The 21,330-nt window shown below is 40.1% G+C and overlaps 2 protein-coding genes across 2 annotated transcripts in view; both read right to left on the bottom strand.

The window, feature by feature from the left end:
- Nucleotides 1–6,340: 6,340 nt before the first annotated feature.
- On the bottom strand, nt 6,341–8,592 carry LOC307129973 (uncharacterized protein; the record flags this gene model as incomplete). The annotated part of the gene is made up of 1 exon (XM_079822796.1): nt 6,341–8,592. One exon carries the CDS (start codon nt 8,590–8,592, stop codon nt 7,471–7,473), a length of 1,122 nt encoding a protein of 373 aa, XP_079678922.1. The 3' UTR covers nt 6,341–7,470.
- A 9,502-nt stretch (nt 8,593–18,094) lies between these two features.
- The window catches only part of LOC307129932 (uncharacterized protein), a 30,281-nt gene continuing 27,045 nt past the window's right edge, over nt 18,095–21,330 (bottom strand). Inside the window, exon 3 of the mRNA XM_079822732.1 lies at nt 18,095–20,888. Coding sequence (XP_079678858.1) covers nt 19,744–20,888 — 1,145 coding nt within the window. The 3' untranslated portion in view covers nt 18,095–19,743. The remainder of the gene's footprint in view (nt 20,889–21,330) is intronic.

Here is a 21,330-nt window from a genome sequence, read left to right as displayed (position 1 = left end):
CTAGTGCCTAAATCTGATGGTACTTTCAGATTCTGTACTGATTATAGGAAAGTGAATGATATCACGAAACCTGACTCGTTCCCGATCCCTAGAATGGAGGACTGCGTCGATCGCGTTGGCTAAGCATGTTTTATGAGTAAGTTAGATCTGTTAAAGGGGTACTGGCAGGTCCCGTTAACGGCCAGAGCTTCTGAGATTTCTGCTTTTGTTACACCGGACAATTTCCTGCAATATTCTGTGATGGCTTTTGGGATGCGAAATGCACCAGCCACATTCCAGAGGCTGATGCATAAGGTTTTGTCAGGTGTAGCCAATTGCGAAGCGTACTTGGAAGATGTGGTAGTTTACACCAGTACGTGGGACGAACATTTACAGATACTACGTAAGGCATTTGCACGTTTACGAGAAGCTTCCTTAACTGTGAATTTGGCAAAATGTGAGTTTGGGAAGGCCATGGTTACGTATCTGGGAAACCAGTTGGGGCAGGGTTGTGTGGATGCAAAGGTCACTGCGATTTTAGAGTTCCCTACCCCCAAAACCAAAAGGGAGCTCCGCCGGTTTTTGGGGATAGTGGGCTAATATAGAGGGTTTTGCAAGAATTTTGCAATGGTTGTGTCACCCCTTACAGTTCTGTTGAGCTCTGCCAAAGTTTTCTGCTGGGATGCGGGGTGTGAGGTAGCATTCCATGCTGCACAGGACCTGATGTGTAATGCCCCTATACTCTCTGCTCCCGATTTTTCTTGTCCTTTCAAACTAGAGGTGGATGCTAGTGCTGTGGGTGCAGGTGCTGTACTCCTAGAAGAAAGTGATAAGGGTATCGATCACCGTGTGGCCTACTTCTCAAAAAAATTCCTGAAGGCACAACGAAACTACAGTACCATTGAAAAAGAAGCCTTAGCCTTACTGCTAGCACTTCAGCACTTTGAGGTTTATGTTGGTAGTAGTACTTTGCCTGTAGTAGTGTATACAGATCACAACCCATTGATTTTTCTTTCACGTATGGCCAATTCAAATCTGAGACTGATGCGGTGGTCATTGGCAGTTCAGGGGTTTAACCTTGACATACGGTACAAGAAGGGTAGCGAAAATGTACTGGCAGATGCTCTCTCTCATGCTCACTATGGAGATGTTTAAGATTAAAGTATGTCAAAATTGTTTGACTCTGGGGGTGTTACATCTGGAGACGTATTTTTGCGGTGTGTGTCTCTCTCTTTCTTTTCTCTCTCTTTTCTTGTTCTTAGGTCTTTGCCCTAATTGGACGTATGAGGACGTGCCTGCTGATTCGCCATCTGAGGCCCCGTGTCTTTTTAAATATCCGGAAGATGAAGACACGGGAGAGAGAGAGCAGGCTTGTCGTTTGCGTTGCTGTGTTCTGTGAATTAGGAGTTTCATTATTGAATTATTCTGTTGTTAGAACTTTGTTGTATAAGTTCCTTGTTGTTTAAAACCTTTGTTCCTTAGTCTGTTGTTTTATGTTCTCAACCCTTCTTTTGTTTTCATGAGACAGCAAGTGTGCCGCTATTTTTTTATTCTTTATTGTACTCATTATTATTACCGTGTCTCTTGCTTTAGAGGCTGTAGGGATTAGGTGCCAGTTTTCCGTTTTCTCCTGTTTTTGGTTAGACAGGGAGTCAGGGAAGCTGTTGTTGTTGTTTATTTATTTTTATCTCCTTTAGGTTATTTAGAGATTCTGGTTTTAGTTAGTTAAGTTTTGTTTATTATTTTGGCGTTACCCAATCCTGAAGTTATTACCACACATTTTCTAAAAGTTCTAACAAAAAAAAGAAAGAATGAATAAATAAGCTCACGAACACGGTAGCACTGGTGTTGGATCTCTTTATTTTATGTTTGCTTTTCCCGACCCTAGACCGGGGACATAACACACGTGACTTAAAATTTTTGACGTGTTCAGTCCAGCTTTTGCCAGTTCTTCCATAATTTTGTTTGTCAGTGTGTTGGCATCACCGGCATCTGCTGTGGCTATTGTGAGAAGACATTCTGTTGTTTCATGTAATGCAGACACGAAGCGAATAACTATAGATATGTTCTCACATCCAGTGGTGTCCCATGTCCCATCCACTTTAATAGTATACCACGAATCGCCCACCTCTTGGACAATGGCATTAGTCACGACGTTACTCCTAATTGGCGATCAGTTAATTTTGCATATCTGGACTTGTGTAGCTTGCATTACGGGGGATGTGTTTTATTATTTCAGACAATGTAGGGTCTTTCTTAACAGTATAATTCAACAGGGAGAGAAAAAGACCACTACCATCCTCTGCCATCTCATCAAAAGCACCACAGCTCCCTCTGAAAAGTAACTGATTTTCAGCGAGAAATCCCACAACATCAATGAGAGCAGACACGTAATAACGATTTCTGCCTAGCTGATCAGAATTAAGAAGTGTGGAAATTTCCCTTCCACTTTCCATGCGCATCTGGTGTTCTTTGGTGTTGGTGCATCTTGCCAGACATGTCAAATGTTCTTTTGAACTTGCGTGTTTATGGAACCCCTTGTCTTTTTCAGTGGCATGTTTCCAGGTTCCCGGTACCCTTTCACTAGCTATGTTTCCATCCACCAATTTTTATGCGCATTTTGGGATATCGCATCAAAAAATCCTGAATGGAAACGCCAAGATGCGCATTCAATTCTAAAAAATCCGCATTAAAAACGTATGCGCTCGTTTGAGTAGGATACATTTTCTATCCGATACGAAAACATGCGCAAAAACTACGATGGAAACGCATTTACCGAATAAATTCCTTGATGCGCATAAAGAAAATCATGTGACTTTCGCGATGTAACAGCATAACTGTACTAACCAGCGGAAAAATCTTGTTTGCACAGCATCTGAAATGCTGTTTTGGTCTTTAAAGGGTAACTTCAGTGATTCAGCATTAAGATTTGTATCAGTAGAAACCCCGTAGTATATTTGAATTATGGTACTTTCCCCCTCATATCCCCCTGAGACGAGAGAATTAAGCACTTTATTTCTTGAAAAATTCCTCCGATGACGCAAATATCATCATTTTTTGTCATCAGAGGATTTTTTGGCCTGAGGTTAAAAACTACAGCCAGTAGAGGGAGCTGTTCCGCATGTTATTTACCCACCCACAGGGAAAAAATCTCACTCACAGAACGTAAATGTGCTCGCGGCTCGACCTCGGGCATTCATAACTGAGCATTGCAGAGCAAAGTGAGTGTTTCAACTTTCCAATTAATTCCTATGAGAGTTTAGCTTCCATATGCGATCAGAAAACGCGCCAGACTGGACACGCGCTGAGAATGACAGCCGCGTCGGCGCCAGAGCAGACCTAATGGAGGGGCATTGGGTCATCGGCGGGGGGGGGGGGGGCACTGCCGTTTGAGAAATATTTTGATGCAGTGGCGACATAGTCCAACACAGCAGAAATGCAATAAGGCAAAACACGTTTTATTATTATTATTATTATATTAATCAGGCACGGCGCCAGGATTCCAGTTTTGGATGGGCCAGACCTTAATATTAAAAACGTTATCAAATCACTGTTTAACCTAATTAAAATGACGGACTAATACTGTTATATTGTCTGTGCTTACATAATAGAGATTTTAATAGCTTGATGCTCTTTAAATATTCTGTTGCATTGTAAAATGTTTCTGTGCATATAGGACGGACCTGTCCGCGATCGCTCTCCGTGGTTCGCATTTTTTCCTTTATAACAGCGGAAACAATTCACACTCCATCATTTTTAGCCACACAGATAAGTGCAAGACATAATTATAAACTATAAACTGTCTACTTTTATTTGTGTACACATAATACCAATAAAGGCTGTGGACTCAGGGAACAGATTATTTTGCACTCCAAACGCTGTCTTTATTTCAAAAAATTATTTTGTTTATTAAACTCAAAGCTTTTCATTTCAAAAGCATTTCTAAATTAACTTCATATTTCCAGCAAACGAAATTCCGTGCCAAAATAACGAAGTGGCCAAAAAACAACAACTTTGCGTTAGCCTACCACCATGCAAACATTTCGCCCTTCTCTCGCGGTGACTACCCGACAGGGGAACGGTAATTAACTAAAGGTTCTAAATAAATATGCACATAGCCTAGTAATAATAATAATAATAATAAACAAATACACAACTTATAATAAATACACTCAAATATTCTACAACACGTTGCATACTAAAATATATAGGCCTACTACAATACCATAAATGACGGAGTAGGCTATTTTAAGTGGTTACACTATGCTTAAGGGAAAAATCAAAACTTCACAGTCTATTTTAATGACATAACATCTCGTTATTACAACAAAATTGAAAAAAAAATTGTGGGGAAAAAATAATAGGCCTGTATATGATGTGGCAGATGCGCGTCACCATACCATCGATCATTCTGACACAGACAGAAGACAACGTGTTCTTTATTAAACTCATAAAAGACAACAGAATTACAGGAATACTGGATTCTAAACAATGAAATATCAAAATATTTTTTGGAATTACTTATTGCAAGAGGGGGAAAAAAATGTTTTAGTCGCATAACATCGGTTAATGGAAACTCTGTCATTTCGCAATAGTTTTTTATTGACATTTAGAAAATATCACAAACGTTTTTGCGCAAATCTGTAATGGAAACGCGGCTACTGTTATTAAAAGAATAATAACAAAAGGGATATTTTTTGGGGCCACATGCCATGGCTTTTGGTAGGAGGGGCATCAATGACCGCTAGGGGGGGCACGGCCCTCGAATGCCCCACCACAGCGCCGACACTGTCGGTATATTTCCCTCCTAGAACTGTCTTACACGACTGCGTTCCCAAACAGCACATCTGCCTCTGAAAGCAAGACAACAAGTTTGTTGAGACGCACAAGTTTCTCTGAGACGCAAATCATTTATTATATACGAAAATGATTATATGTGGTGGCTTCTCCTATGTTTCTTAGTGATTTTTTAGCGGTAGTTTATCAGGAAGTGACGATTATGTTCTCTTCGACTCACTGGATGGAAACGGTGCTTTATTCGCTAATGTTTTATGCGATATTGCATTTTTACGCATAAATTATATTCACAACTTTGGATGGAAACATAGCTACAGTGAAAGTCGAGTCTACTATGTCGTGCACACTATTGAACACTCGACATGGGAAGCAGAATTCTGCATCAGCTTTGACACTATATTCAAGCCAGTATTGAGTCTGATACCATGAAGACACAAAGGGCGATTTTTATTATTAAACAAGCGAGCAGGATATTGCTGTAAAATGATCCGATTCGGTCCTTCATTTCCAAGGTCATCAATGGCCTGCAGCTTTGGCCCAGTCAATGCCGCAGCGACGGCGATCACGTCATTGGTAGTAGGCCCATTCATAATTTCACTCGCTGCTCTGTCTACGCTGTGAACTTGTGTCTCATTCGACAAATTCTCCATTCCTACCATCTCATTAGCTCCAGAGTCGTCTCCACACACGTTGTTGTTGGTCAAAGTCGAATCTTTAAACCACTTTCTTATATCCATCGCTTTGCTGTACGAAACCACCAAAATTGTATTCTGAGATCGCTTGCAATACGCAGCTGCGCAAAGGAATTACGTATAAACAATACTGTATGTTTATCTATATGAATTACATGATTTATATATATACATATGCTACACACAAACTGCATATTGTAATTTGAATAAATAAAAGTACTAACACAAAAATATAAATATTTAAAGATCTGCTGCTGGAGACATGCCATTGGTTGTTGTATTTGAATAATTAATTAGGTAAGTCTTTGCAAGGTTTGGGTGCTGTTTTGGGATGTTTTAACAGTCATTTATGAATATAATTATATTTCAAGTTACATTCTGTGTAATAATGCGTTGAAAAATGCCCCCCTTGCGACGTGTCGGGTCTGCTTATGACTTCCATATTTCCACTCTTACACTTTTGACATGTTTTCATTTCCCAATTTGCACAGTTCCGTCTTTCCTTTAGCTGCGCTTAAAGTTCTGGCATGATTCTCTCACTCACTGTGTTTTGCAAGCACAAAGAGGAAGGCGGGTCCAACTTCTGTAGCCAATCAAATGAGCTTCTTGCTGACCCTCGATTTACTCTTATCTGATTGGTTAAATAAACACCCCAGACGCCAGAACACATCTTTATCTTAATTTGACTCAGCATCGTTCTCGTTTTTGATGCACACACACACACACACACACATATATATATATATATATATATACACACACACACACAAACACACACATATCAACATGGCGTTTTGATTCAGACATAATTAGTAACTGCATTTGATTTGAATATGTATATTTACACAATATTAAAAAATACTTTTAGTCAAAGTTGAGTTTTATTTTTATTTGAAAATTACAGTTTTGCATTACAGTCAAATCTGGGCACAGAGAAAACATTTTGTTATTCACACTAGCTACATACACAGATCAGGCATAAAATTATGACCACTGAGACGTAAAGTGAATAACACTGATTATCTTCATCACAGAACCTGTTAGTGGGTGGGATATATTAGGCAGCAAGTGAACATTTTGTCCTCAAAGTTGATGTGTTAGAAGCAGGAAAAATGGGCAAGCGTAAGAATTTGAGTGAGTTTGACAAGGGCCAAACTGTGATGGGTAGACGACTGGGTTAGAGCATCTCCAAAACTGCAGCTCTTGTGGGGTGTTCCCGGTCTACAGTGGTCAGTATCTATCAAAAGGGGTCCAAGGAAGGAACAGAGGTGAACCGGCGACAGGGTCATGGACGGCCAAGGCTCATTGAGGCCCATGTGGAGCGAAGGCTGGCACGTGTGGTCCGATCAAACAGACGAGCTACTGTAGCTCAAATTGCTCAAGAAGTTAATGCTGGTTCTGATAGAAAGGTGTCAGAATACACAGTGCATCTCAGTTTGTTGCGTATGGGGCTGCATAACCGCAGACCACTCAGGGTGCCCTTGCTGACCCCTGTCCACCGCCAAAAGTGCCAACAGTGGCACGAGAGCCTCAGAACTGGACCACAGAGCAATGGAAGAAGGTGGCCTGGTCTGATGAATCACGTTTTTTTTTCTAATCACGTGGTTGGCCAGGTGTGTGTGCATCGCTTACCTGGGGAACACATGGCACAGGTGCACTATGGGAGGAAGGCAAGTCGGCGGAGGCAGTGATGCTTTGGGCAATGTTCTGCTGGGAAACCTTGGGTCCTGCCATCCATGTGGATGTTACTTTGACACGTACCACCTTCCTAAGCATTGTTGCAGACCATGTACACCCTTTTATGGAAACGGTATTCCCTGGTGGCAAACAAGTCTGATCCATGGAGGCCCCACCTCGCAACTTACAGGACTTAAATGATCTGCTGCGAACATCTTGGTGCCAGATACCACAGCACACCTTCAGGGGTCTATTGGAGTCCATGCCTCTACGGGTCAGGGCTGCAAAAGGGGGGCCAACACAATATTCATAATGTTATGCCTGATTAGTGCATTTCATTATGAATTTGAAGGATTATTTCTTCAGAGTGAATGCGCAGATGATTTTTTAAACCTGTTGCATCTCTGAAACTCTTCTCACACTGAGTGCAGTAGTACGGCTTCTCTCCAGTATGAACTCGCTCATGTAATTTCAGGTGTCCAGACCGATTGAAACTCTTGTCACAAAATGAGCACTTGTAAGGTTTTTCTCCAGTGTGAATTCTTTGGTGCTCTTTCAGATGACTAGATGTAGTAAAGCTCTTCCCACAGTCACAGCACACATGATCTCTCACTCCTGTGTGTGTTTTCTGGTGCTGTTTAAAACTCTTTAGCCATGAAAAACTCTTTCCACAGAGAGAACACACATGAGGTCTCTCATCTGAATGAACCATCAGGTGTTCTTTTAGATTTGATGATGAAACAAAATCTTTACCACACTGATCACAGTTAAATGGCTTTTCTCCAGAGTGAATGCGCAGATGTCTACTGAGAGTTGATGCATCGCTGAAACTCTTCTCACACTGTGTGCAGTGGTACGGCTTCTCTCCAGTATGAACTCGCTCGTGTAATTTCAGGTTTCCAGACCGATTGAAACTCTTGTCACAGTATGAGCACTTGTGAGGTTTTTCTCCAGTGTGAATTCTTTGGTGCTCTTTCAGATGACTAGATGTAGTAAAGCTCTTCCCACAGTCACAACACACATGATCTCTCACACCTGTGTGTGTTTTCTGATGCAGTTTAAAACTGTCCAGTCGTGAAAAACTCTTTCCACAGAGAGAACACACATGAGGTCTCTCATCTGAATGAACTTTCAGGTGTGTTTTTAGATCTGATGATGAAATAAAATCTTTGCCACACTGATCACAGTTAAATGGCTTTTCTCCAGAGTGAATGCGCAGATGTTTACTGAGAGCTGATGTTTGAGTAAAACTCTTTCCACACTGAGAGCATGTATACGGTTTCTCTCCTGTGTGAACTCTCATGTGTGTGTTAAGGTTTCCTTTTTGTGTGAAACTCTTTCCACACTGAGAGCAGGTGTGCAGCATTTTGGCTTCTGTTTCTTGAGTTTTGAAGTCACAGAGTTTCTTAATGTCATTTAGTTTGTGTTGTTGCTCCGTCACTTCCATCTGGTCTAAAATAAACATATAAAGTAGTCAGAATCAGTTCAATGAGGTTAAATGTGAAAATTAAAAACACTCAGCAGAAAACAAAAAATATGCGTCTGTATTTATGAAAGCGATAAGAAATGCTCTTAAGAATAGTCTTAAGCTTTAACTTAAGTAGGGTTGGGTACCGAAATCCGGTTCCAATATGGCACCGGTACTTATATAACCGGTATGTACCGGACCGAATCAGAACGCAGATTTCGGTTCCTCATTTCGGTGCCAAAATTCAAACGTGCTTTCGCACTTTGGCTGAGCCAGAGACAGACGCTCAGCGCTGGTCACATCACAACTCATGACAACTATTCAGTGTTTTCAACCACATCATGTTTATTTCAGGTTTCAGACATTTAAATGCTCATAAGTAGGCTACTAGCAAAAAACACACCCTGATGTCTATGAAAGCGGCAATGACAATCCTTTCAGACGATTATAATTTGACTAACGTTACATGTTTTATTCACATCAGATACATGCACATTATATAGTAACTATAGCGTTTACTCTGTTCTTCTTCCAGGTCACTGGTCACTTACTTTCATGTATTTCGTGAGACGAGAATGCTCTCAAGTCTTGTAAATCCGACAGATCCGATTCTGAGGCGCAAACTAACATGGCGCCGCCCATTGCGCTTTATAGATCAACTAACACACATTCACTCGCACATTTGAACATCAGATAGTTCGTGACACAGTTAAGAAGTTTGTGAATATTTTGAATAAAAAGAAAAAACGAAATAAACCCGATACAGCTGAGCTGTCAGCGCTATTGCGGCTGCTGTGTGTCATGTGAGAAACATGACGCGTCGCCATGGAAACATTAAGACGATGCGTTCTAAAATATTTAGCCAGAGAATATGATCATATTTAAAAAAAGAGCTGAAGCTCGAAAGCTGGTTAGTAGCAGAGCAAGAATACAGACTACTGCTGTTATTATTGTAATTAAGAGTTATATTAGGCTTGTTGTAGTTGGGTTAGGTGGCTTAGGTTTTACTGTGAATTTGTAAATAAGTCAATTATAATTTGTAAATAAGTAAATTGTGTTTTGTATTTATTTATATTCATACATTTAAGTATACATTAAACTTTTAATAAATGGTTCAATTTAAATAAAAAATAAATAAATAAAAAGCCATTTAATGTCATCCACCTCGTTTTGTGGCCTTTTGAAAAAAAAAAAGTATCGGTTCAGGCACCGTTTAGGCACCGGAACCGTTTTAAAAGTATCGGTTTGGCACCGGAATCGAAAAAAACCCAAACGATACCCAACCCTAAACTTAAGAGTAAAAGTTGTCTAAGAGACTTTTATAAAGAAGCTGAAAGGTGGATTCTGAAATCCACTACTGCTTCAATAAATGTTTATATTCTAATTAGGGGCCAAGCACCGAAGGTCCGAAGGCACCTATTGAAACCGTTAGCGTTCCTATTCTTCTCCTTCTTCTTCTTCTTCCGCTCTTGAGTCTATGGCAGCCCATAGAACCGTTTGCGGGAAAGTTATGAAATTTGGCACACTTATAGAGGACAGTCTGAAGTGTCAACATAGCAAATTTGGAGTTTCTAACTCAATCCCTTTAGCGCCACCCCCTGTCCAAAGTTTGACTCATGTTTATGCTAATAACTTTTTAATCATAAGGACTAGAAACAAAATATTTTTTTCCTCTGATTCCTTGGCTCAATACGAGTGCGATTGCACCCTATGTCGGCATTTTCCGTCATGAAAATTTTCCCGCCATTTTGAATTTTCTGAAAAGCACTTTTGTGAACTCGTCCGAGACGGTTCATCCGATTTGCACGAAAATTGAACCAGATCATCTTCAGACCATGCTAACAAACAAAACATGGAATTCAAGTGGATTTATCACATCGTTTTCGATAAACACGCAAACAAATTTTATGTAACGCATGCAAAAACACACTTAAGGAAATATCTCCGCAACGCTTTATTGTTTTCAAACCAAACTTGGTACATGTCATCACAAGCATGACCTGAAGCAACATGCAGCGTTTCGGCGCAGCGCCACCTACTGGGACGGAGATATAAAAAAAATGCTATTTTTTCTTATAACTTCTGAACCATTTGTCCAAAAATCATAAATGGTATTGTTAGATTCAGGACGACATGCCGAGTTGTCTGATATCCAATTTTACCATATCGGCCATTTTGGCTGTCGGCCATTTTGAATTATGTGCTAAAATGCCATATTTTATGAACGCATTGTTACGAAACTCGGTATGGGTCATCAGCACGATGCCCTGAAGTAGCCTGAGAAGTTTCAAAACAGCGCCACCTAGTGGAGAATTTTTTTCCCCAAATGCTTATAACTTTGGGTGTGGTTAACTTATTTTCATGGGACTAACTTTTTTTGTCTCTTTGCCGAGTCCAACGATACCAGACTTGCCAGGTTTTGGCATATGGTTTGTGCAGGGCAGTAATTTAGCGCTTAAAAAACATTAGCTGATATCTTCGAAACCGCTAGTCCGATCGAGACGAAACCAGCGTCAGAAGTTCGGAAACAGCCACATGCTAATGCCCAAATGTCAAAATATTGATAGCAAGGGGGAGTAATATTGCAATCAAAGTCAGGTGTCAATCATTTTTTACCCGTTTTTTCATATAAATGTCTATAACTCTAAAACGAAATGAGATGTTTTCACCAAAATTGACACACATGTATGGTCTCACTCTGAGGACACATACAAAAAATGGTAGGATTGTGCCTCTTGGTGGCGCTATAATAGAACAAAACATGAAATTCCCATTGACTACAATGCAGTATTGTGATATAAAATGCTATACTTTACAAATTAATTGGTGTATCATTACTAAACTTGGTATGTGCCATCATGCCTTTAAGGTACTTAAAAGGTTTCAAAACAGCACCGCCATGTGGTCCATACTTATAATGAAATGGCCTCTTGTGGCTATATCTCTGCAAGGACATATTGACACTATATTGACACCCTGCTTTGATATATTGACACCAATCTTTGCAAGTGCCATTGTTCCCTTATTCTGACCACACCACATCAATTTCGTAACTGTGCCATCTATTGGTTGAAAGTGAAAAATCATTAAATCACTATTATCGATTGTATTTATTGTATATTTTGCTAAAATCACCGTAATAGGTCTTTAATTGCTCATTGCTGCAGTTGATCTGACATTGCCAGACATTTTGGCATGTCTTGTCTTCTTCTTTGCGCTTGGCCCCGGTAATGGCTGCTTGCAGCTATATTTCAATTTATAATCAAAGCCTCAATCAATATTCATCCTCCTATATAATTATGATTTGAATTATTCTTTCCAGTTATGAGTTTGCTTATATCAATAGGACCCATGATTGTTTCTTCCTTTATAATTTCTAAAGTTTGTATTTGGTCTCTGAGTGGTGACTGAGGGTCTGTCCTGGTGGTGTGTGATGTTTCGCAAAAACACTTGATTTCAACATGTTGTGGTGTGTTTGGATTTTAGAGGCGTCACTAGGGCTGTACGATTAATCGAAAAATAACCGAAACCGACATTCAGAACCTCTAACCGACGTATTTTTTCCCATGTCGGTTATTTCGGTTTTCACGTGACTCCGCCCTGTCAGTCACATCAAGTGCAGTTTGTAGACACACAGAGAGACGCAGGAGCAGTTATCTGTGTTTATAGATGCCCAGAATCACTATAGTAACAGCATGTCTTACACAGTTTATACAGGTCAGTTAATTGCTGTTCTTATAGCCTACGCGGTGCCACACACACACACACTCACAGACTCGCAAGCCCCGAAGCCGCTTTCACTTTCGTGCTCATAAAGTTTGTCAAGTAAATGCGTTTAAAGGCTTGCCAGTTTCAACATTTAAAGCGATTGTGAACTACAAAACAACAATACGGAAACCTTCTCCGTTCAGTGCTTAGCTTTTTTCTGCGACACAGAGAGCCGAGCCGTGTCGCGTCTCTGAAAACGCGTGCGCCCTGAAGGCAGACCTCTCTCACCTGCGTCCACACAGAGCTTGTCATTTGTATGTGGTTTAAGCCCTGCCAGTTTGAACATTAAAGCGAGTTTCGACCATCAGATGTGTATTATGTTGAACTAATGCCTGATATATTTTGACAAACGAACACTCAGACAGAAGCTGTGACTAAAGTAAAGTCACTAAAGTAGCTTAGAAACTCAACCGTTATAGGCATACATTTTAACCCTCAGAGCCCGACGGCATCGCCCACGACGTCACACGGCACCTCCGATAAATATCTATATTATTTCATGAAACTTTTATCGATTTTCTTACCGTTTTTTTCCAGCAGAAAGCTAACGAGCTAGCCATCACGGGGGTGTCTTTGTAGCCTTTACAGAAGGTTTTCTATCCAGCCTGGAACATGTGCATCTTTTTGGAGTTGTTCAGCAATAAATCAAAACGCTTACATCCAAGATATATCCACTTGATGTCCATAATTTATAAATTTTCCGTCATTTTTGCCGCTAGCGCGATGCTAGCTGCCATTTTGGATGAGGGTTTGACCAATGACAGGCTGATCCGTCATCCACGTTGGGGTGCGTCATTACGCATGAACCACAGCTCTTTTATTGTGAAGAGAGAGAGACGCACGGCTAGTGTTGAGGATAGAGAGAGAGAGACGCGCTGCAGTTTTTAGTAGTTTTGTGGAGAAAGTTTGAGGAAAAAGTTTGAGGAGAAAGTTTGAGGAGAAGTTCCTGATAGGAACTGTTTTGAGGCTTGGCACCAGTAAATATCCAAAATCCAAAGAGGCCAAAAGCGCCTGGACTTTTTTTGGAAAAATTTAAATAGTTTTGGTTCTGTATAAGTTATCATGTTTATTCCTGAGTTCCAGGACTCTAAAGACTTGAACAAACTGTTTTCCAGAGGAAATATGCTTAGCTTTTATTTATTTGTGTGTGTTTTCAATAAATATTTGAGTGATTCAATTTCCGTTTTATGTTTTCATTTGTCTTTATGGTCCCATAACTTATTTTACATTCAGGTGACATCAATGCAACACAAAAATACTGACAGAGCAACTTGTCTTGAAAAAAAAAGAGGTGTGTCAATTGTCTGTGCACAACAGGGTTGATGTTTTACAAGCTTTTTTAGTAAATAACACCAGGCGGAAAATTAATTGTAAAAATACCCTTAGGTCTTAAAGGGTTAATACCTTTGAAGTACAAACCTCAGCTTCATAATGAATAGAGACGGTATGAGTAATTCACACAAACGATCACTCTCTCATTAATGCATTCAAATAATGTAGGCCTACAGTGTTAATTTATCTGTATCTGATGTACAACAAACAGAAATCTGCTCCATAGACAATAACTGCTGAAAGTTTCCTTCAAGTATTTTAAAATCACCATGCACTTTTTCATTAGAAAAAAAAATTCCACCTTTAATATTTACAGTACAAACCTTATCAGTGAACTTACTCAACCTTATGAGGGCAAAAAAAAAAAAACCCAGCAAATTAATCGTTCATTAATCATAATCGAGGTCAAATGTTCAATTAATCGAGGTTTTTATTTTTGGTCAAATCGTTACAGCCCTAGGCATCACACACTTCCACCTCGACAGGAATGCAGTAACAGAGATTGCTCATTTAGCCCGGCTTCCAGAGATGAAATATGGATTTGTCTTTCATGTTATTTCATTTCATTTCATTTTATATTTCCTTTTACTGAAACCCTAAAGAATCAAGATGAATATGGTCTTTACTATTGTCTGTATCTCTCACTGAGAGAAAAGCACATGTTATCAATATGTTTTGGAAAACTTTCTCTGGTTGGGACCAGATCTCACCAACTCCAACCTTAGAAAGACTGTGTATCTGTGTATGTGCGCAGTATTTGGTGTTACAGATCAGTATTGGAGGTGGATTGCTGGTATCCTAAAAAATGAGGGGCTTGTTGTTCTGGACAAGCTGGCGCCTGCTCCAGAATCCGGAAGGTCATTACGTACCTAATTCCGGGGTGAAAGAGTCAACAAGTGATATCTGTACACGTGAATCTGATTAACTGACAATGCGTGGAAATTTACCAAGACTGTCCATTTTCTCTGAGCCAATCAGAATCATTCCACATGACAATAATGACGTGGTTAGACCTTGAAAACAGTATAACTGTTTAATGTACAGTATAAATGTACGATAGGTGGAGGCACGGAGACTGTTAGAAGGAGCGCGGCCTACGAACTCCTTGTGAGACTTGAAGCTGGCTTCTGCTGATGAAACCGCAAACTATTCTTCAGTAAATTTTTCTTTAATTAATCCAACTCCTGACTCTTGGTCTTCCTTTTTCGCTACTGGTCCTGGGTCCTAATAGCCTGGTTTTACCAGACTCTCGTACATTTAATTTGTACATAGAGTCTGGCCACTCTCCATTGACAAGCGTTTACTTCCTTGAAGGCGGGCACTCTGTTGAAGTTTAAAATTATTGGATCTGCCAAGAGTCACTCTGGTCTGCCTAACCAATCGCTAACGCTTGGTCGTGACGTATGTCACGCGCCGTTCACTTTTGATTCTCACATTAACTGTGCAGTCACACCACCTCAGTGTCAGTGATAAAACCTCGTGCTTTCGGATTGTGATTTATTCACGGTGGAGAGGAGAGTTTTGTGATCGGAACGCGCTGCTCTCGTGGTGCATATCTCGTGCAATCATAACATGATTGTATATGCTGTAGCCTAAATAAAATGTCATATGCATGGTATAATAGGAATAAATGTTGCCGTAAATAACAGCCCAATTCAAAAGTTTACATGCTTTTCTTCTTTTATTTTTTTGAGCGGTGATGAAATATTTTGCTCTTGTAAACAATTGCCAGCATTTAAAGAAATACAAGTCTAGAAATGCTAATTACAGCGCACGCAACCGCACGGTGCTCTGCAGGAGTCTATAAAGGATATAAACAGTGAATTTTGATGTGATATATTCTTGAAAACTCAGAGATGTGGATTCGGAGAGCAATTACATTACCACACAACCTTGGTGTTTGTCTAAAACATTCGTTAATTCAGCCTGGGGTTTTCTCGCGGGTGGTGGGAGACGGACGGCTTCAGCCAACTCCTTCACCACTAACGGAGCGAGCTGAAAAAGACTTTTCCCGGACCACAACATCATGGCCACAAACTCAGCAGTGATTGTTCTTGCTCCGTGTAACGGATTTGTTTGTTCAGGGAAGAAGGAGGCGGGAACCGGCGAACGTTTAACAACTTTTAATCAAATAATAAACACAACATGAAAGTAAAAAAGGCAGCCCCTCACGGACGACTGCTGCGCACACACATAACAAAACACAACTTAAAATCCAGGCCAGGTCCTCTCTCGTCCTTCACCGGTGTCCCTCGTCCTTATGCCTCCGTGCTCCCTCATGAGAGGACTCGAGACCGGTGTGTCTCATTCTCAATCACGCACACCGATCTCGCTCGCTCATCCACCTCGCCACACTCCGGCTTTAACTTCTGGACATTCGTCAGCGGTGCCACACACTCGCATCTTTCACCGCCATTACTGAACTACAACTCAAACTAGCGCACAACATCAACGTCATCACTCACAGCCACTCCCTCTGTTCGCTGATTAGACCGGTAAAAAATTGTTCGGGAGAAAACCTAAGCATATACAGCAGTCCCAGACGTAGTACTGAAGGTAAATGAAAATTGAGCGGAAGTACGTAGGAGGGCGGAGCAAGGCTAGGGTCCTAAGCTGTTACCCCAACAAGTGCATGTATCCTGCTCAACATTATCCTCCTCAGCAGGCCTTGTATGTGCTCTATGCATGCATAATTTCACCTGATCAGGGGTGATTCCTGAATTATTTGATTTATTATTTTACTAAAATGAGTTATAATAATGTTTTTTCCCCCCTTTAACATGTATTTTAAGGGCATCTCTAAATTATGCACCATTTATCAAATATAATGCCATTGTGTAACCTCTAGATGGCTGTATAGCCCTATATATTTATATAAACATATCAACATGGTTTTGATTCAGACATAATTAGGGGCCAAGCACCGAAGGTGTGGAGGCACCTATTGTATCCGTTCCCATATTCTTCTTCTTCTGCCATTGAAGTCTATGGCAGCCCATAGAACCGTTTGCGGGAAAGTTGTAACAATTTTGGTGTCTCTAACTCAATCCCTCTAGTGCCACCACCTGTCCAAATTTGTACTCATGTTTATTCTAATAACTTTTGAACCTTAAGGGCTAGAAACAAAATTATTTTCCTCTGATTCCTGAGCTCATGCCGATTCAATCGCACCATAAGACGTCATTTCCCGGCATTATAAATTTCCAGCCGTTTGAAATTTTCCCAAAAACCTACTTTTGCGAACTCGTCCTAGACGGTTCGTCCAATTTGCATGAAAATTGAACAAGATCCTCTTCAGCCAGTGCTGACAAAAAGTTATGGAATTCAAGTTGATTCCTCAAATTCTTTTTGATAAACGTGTGAACACATTTTACAAAGCACTTGCTAATTCTTCGCAACGCTTTATTGTATTCAGACCAAACATTGTACATGTCAGCACAAGCATGTCTTTAGGAAACATGCAGCATTTCGGCGCAGCACCACCTACTGGTCTGGAGATACGAAAAATGGCTATTTTTGCTTAATTTCTAAACCGTTTGTTCAAAAAGTGTCCTCGTTAGATTCGGGACGTCATACCGAGTCGATTGATATCCAATTTTACCATATCGGCCATTCTGTCTGTTGGCGATCTTGAATTATGTGCTAAAATGCTGTATTTTATGAACGCATGAACGGATTGTTACGAAACTTGGTATGGGTCATCACCACGATACCTTGAAGGAGCCTGAGAAGTTTCGAAACAGCGCCACCTATTGGAGTTTTTTTTAATGCTTATAACTTTGGGTGTGGTCTACATATTTTCATGAGAGTCATCTCCTTAGAATCCTGAATCCTTTTTGAGTCCTACAATACCAGACTTGCTAGGTTTGGGCATATGGTTTGCGCAGCGTTGTAATTTAGCGCTTAAAAAAAATTAGCTGATGTCTTCGAAACCGCTAGTCCGATTGAGACGAAACCATCGTCAGAAGTTCTGAAACATAGGTTGATAGTCACGTGGGCGAGCCCAAATGTCAAAATATTGATAGTAAGGGGTAGTAACCGTTAGTAACATGTATGGGCTCACTCCGAAGACACATATACATTTTTTTTAGGATTGTGCCACTTGGTGGCGCTATAAAAAAAACAAAACATGAAATTCCCATTGACTACAATGCTTTTTTCAGCCTTTTTGCCAAAAATAATCTTTAAATGTGTTTAATTGCTCATTGCTGCAGTTGATCTGACACTGCCAGCCATTTTGGCATGTCTTGTCTTCTTCTTTGCGCTTGGCCCCGATATTGCTGCTTTCAGTTATATTTAGTTACTGCATTTGATTTGAACATGTATATTTACACATTATTAAAGAAAACTTTTAGTCAAATTTTAGTTTTTATTTTTATTTGAAGAATCAGTTTTGCATTACAGTCAAATCTGGACACAGAGAAAGCATTGTGTTATTCACACTAGCTACATACACAGATCAGGCATAATATTATGACCACTGAGAGGTAAAGTGAATAACACTGATTATCTTCATCACGTAACCTGTTAGTGGGTGGGATATATTAGGCTGCAAGTGAACATTTTGTCCTCAAAGTTGATGTGTTAGAAGCAGGAAAAATGGCCAAGTGTTAGGATTTGAGAAAGTTTGTCAAGGGACAAAATGTGATGGATAGACGACTGGGTCAGAGCATCTGCAAAACTGCAGCTCTTGTGGGGTGTCCGCAATGGACTCATAAAAATCCTGGCTCATCTGGCCTGGGACCGTTTTGGACCCGTTTATCTACTTTTCAAAATCCCTTCTGTTCTTGCTGTAGGATAAAACTATCACTAGGCCACTATCAATATAGGCCTAAGCTTAAATCTGCACTGCCTAGTGTTTTTAACCTAACAATATTGTAAATAGGTCTAACAGAAAAGGTTCAAGTCAAGACATCAATTTACTGTACAAAAGTAACCACTATTCAATGGAAATATAAAATTGATATTTATATTTATGTTAAGTTAAGTTGGTTATAGCCTATTCTGTTTTTGTTAAGTAGCCTACGTTGGCGAGGCTATTCTACATTAATTTTGTGGTCAAAACCTAATTTAGTGCTTTGTAAGCCTAGGTCGGTGCAAACAAAAAATATTTTATCTATGCATAGTGCACCATTTCATTGAAGGTGTAGCCTAATAGATAAAATATTTAATTGAGAAGTGATTACTTTTGAACAGTAAATTGATGTCTTGACATTAACCTTTTCCTTTAGGCCTATTTACAATATTGTTAGGTTAAAAATACAAGGCAACGAAGATTTAAACTTAGGCCTTTATTTCTGCCTAGGCCTAGTGATAGTTTTAGTTTTATCCTATTTTATCCTACAGCAAGAACAGAAGGGATTTTGAAAATTAGATAAACGGGTCCAAAACGGTCCTGGGCCAGATGAGACAGGATTTTTGCTGTCTCTTCATCTCTCACAAAATCAGCCATGTTCATCGCCATTCATGTACTGTATGAAAAATAGCCAGCTACTATACACGCCGGTATGTTGACAGAAGTTTGGGGATGTGTTGCGTGATATCTCTGCGCCCAAGTAGCAGTGCTTCGTCTGTGCTTCCCCATAATATAGTCCCAAATCAATATCTGCCTAGGAAATCGCCTAGTCTTAATCTGCATCGCTATTTGTACTCGTTGTGAATATGCAGACCACAAGAAGTAATTAGGTGTTTTTTTTTTTTGGGATCACTTTTACTCGGGACATGCTAGCTGGCAACATAGGATTCCATTCATTATGCTAAGCTAAGCTAGCGGCGACCCTGCCAAACTAAAACAAAAATGCATTTGCCCACATATCTAAATGTAGGAAAGATGTTGAATAAGCCCTATTTCTTAAAACGGTGAAGTGTTCCTTTAATCTCAATGGGACCTTCCTGGAAAAATAAAGCATAAATAAAAAAAATTATCTGCTGCTAACATCTTGGTGCCAGATACCACAGCACACCTTCAGGGGTCTATTGGAGTCCATGCCTCTACGGGTCAGGGCTGCAAAAGGAGGGCCAACACAATATTCATAATGTTTTGCCTGATTGGTGCATTTCATTATGAATTTGAAGGATTATTTCTTCAGAGTGAATGCGCAGATGATTTTTTAAGCCTGTTGCATCTCTGAAACTCTTCTCACACTCAGTACAGTGGTACGGCTTCTCTCCAGTATGAAGTCGCTCATGTGTTTTCAGGGTTCCAGACTGAGTGAAACTCTTGTCACAGTATGAGCATTTGTAAGGTTTTTCTCCAGTGTGAGTTCTTTGGTGCAGTTTCAGATAGGCATCTCTAGTAAAGCTCTTCCCACAGTCACAACACACATGATCTCTCACTCCATCATGTGTTTTCTGGTGCAGTTTAAAACTCTTCAGCCATAAAAAACTCTTCCCACAGAGAGAACACACATGAGGCTTCTCACCTGAATGAATTTTCAGGTGTTTTTTTAGATTTGATGACGAATTAAAATCTTTACCACACTGATCACAGTTGAACGGCTTTTCTCCAGAGTGAATGCGCAGATGACTTCTGAAACCTGATGCATCTCTGAAACTCTTCTCACACTGTGTGCAGTGGTACGGCTTCTCTCCAGTATGAAGTCGCTCATGTTTTTTCAGGGCTCCAGACTGAGTGAAACTCTTGTCACAATATGAGCACTTGTAAGGTTTTTCTCCAGTATGAATTCTTTGGTGCAGTTTCAGATTGCCAGATGTAGTAAAGCTCTTCCCACAGTCACAACACACATGATCTCTCACTTCATCATGTGTTTTCTGGTGCAGTTTAAAACTCTTCAGCCATGAAAAACTCTTTCCACAGTGAGAACACACATGAGGTCTCTCATCTGAATGAACTATCAGGTGTGTTTTTAGATCTGATGATGAAATAAAATCTTTGCCACACTGATCACAGTTAAATGGCTTTTCTCCAGAGTGAATGCGCAGATGTTTACTGAGAGCTGATGTTTGAGTAAAACTCTTTCCACACTGAGTGCATGTATACGGTTTCTCTCCAGTGTGAACTCTCATGTGTTTGTTAAGGTCTCGTTTTTGTGTGAAACTCTTTTCACACTGAGAGCAGGTGTGCAGCTTTTTGGCTTTTGTTTCTTGAGTTTTGAAGTCACAGAGTTTCTTTACATCATTTAGTTTGTGTCGTTGCTCCTTCACTTCCATCTGGTCTAAAATAAACATATAAAGTAGTCAGAATCAGTTCAATGAGGTTAAATGTGAAAGTTAAAACACTCAGCAGAAAACAAGACATCAGGGGCCGTATTCACAAAACATTTGATCTTACCACTAAGAGTTCTCCTAAATGGTAGTAAAAGTTCTTAGTTACGATTTTTCTCTTAAAGCCCATTCACAAAGCTGCTGAGAGCAACTTTTACTAAGGAATAGAGAGAAGCCGTAAGCTAAGAGTAAGGGTGGGGTTGACCTCGTTGCTATGGGTGATGTCATCACGCTTACTAACTATGACCACAGTGATTGGCTGATAGGGGAGGAATATGAATAATATCAAAAACTTTAGGAGTCAGCCGACAAGGGCAGTCCTAAAGCTGGCAAGATACAGCACAATAACACATTCAGCAAAATATCGTCTAATTATCATTATCGAGAAAATCC

The sequence above is a fragment of the Gobio gobio genome (genome assembly GCF_949357685.1).
Source record: "Gobio gobio genome assembly, chromosome: 8".
NCBI classification, from domain to species: Eukaryota; Metazoa; Chordata; class Actinopteri; order Cypriniformes; family Gobionidae; genus Gobio; species Gobio gobio.
The sequence above is the reverse complement of the archived record's forward strand: the minus strand, read 5'-3'. Positions and strand labels throughout refer to the sequence as shown.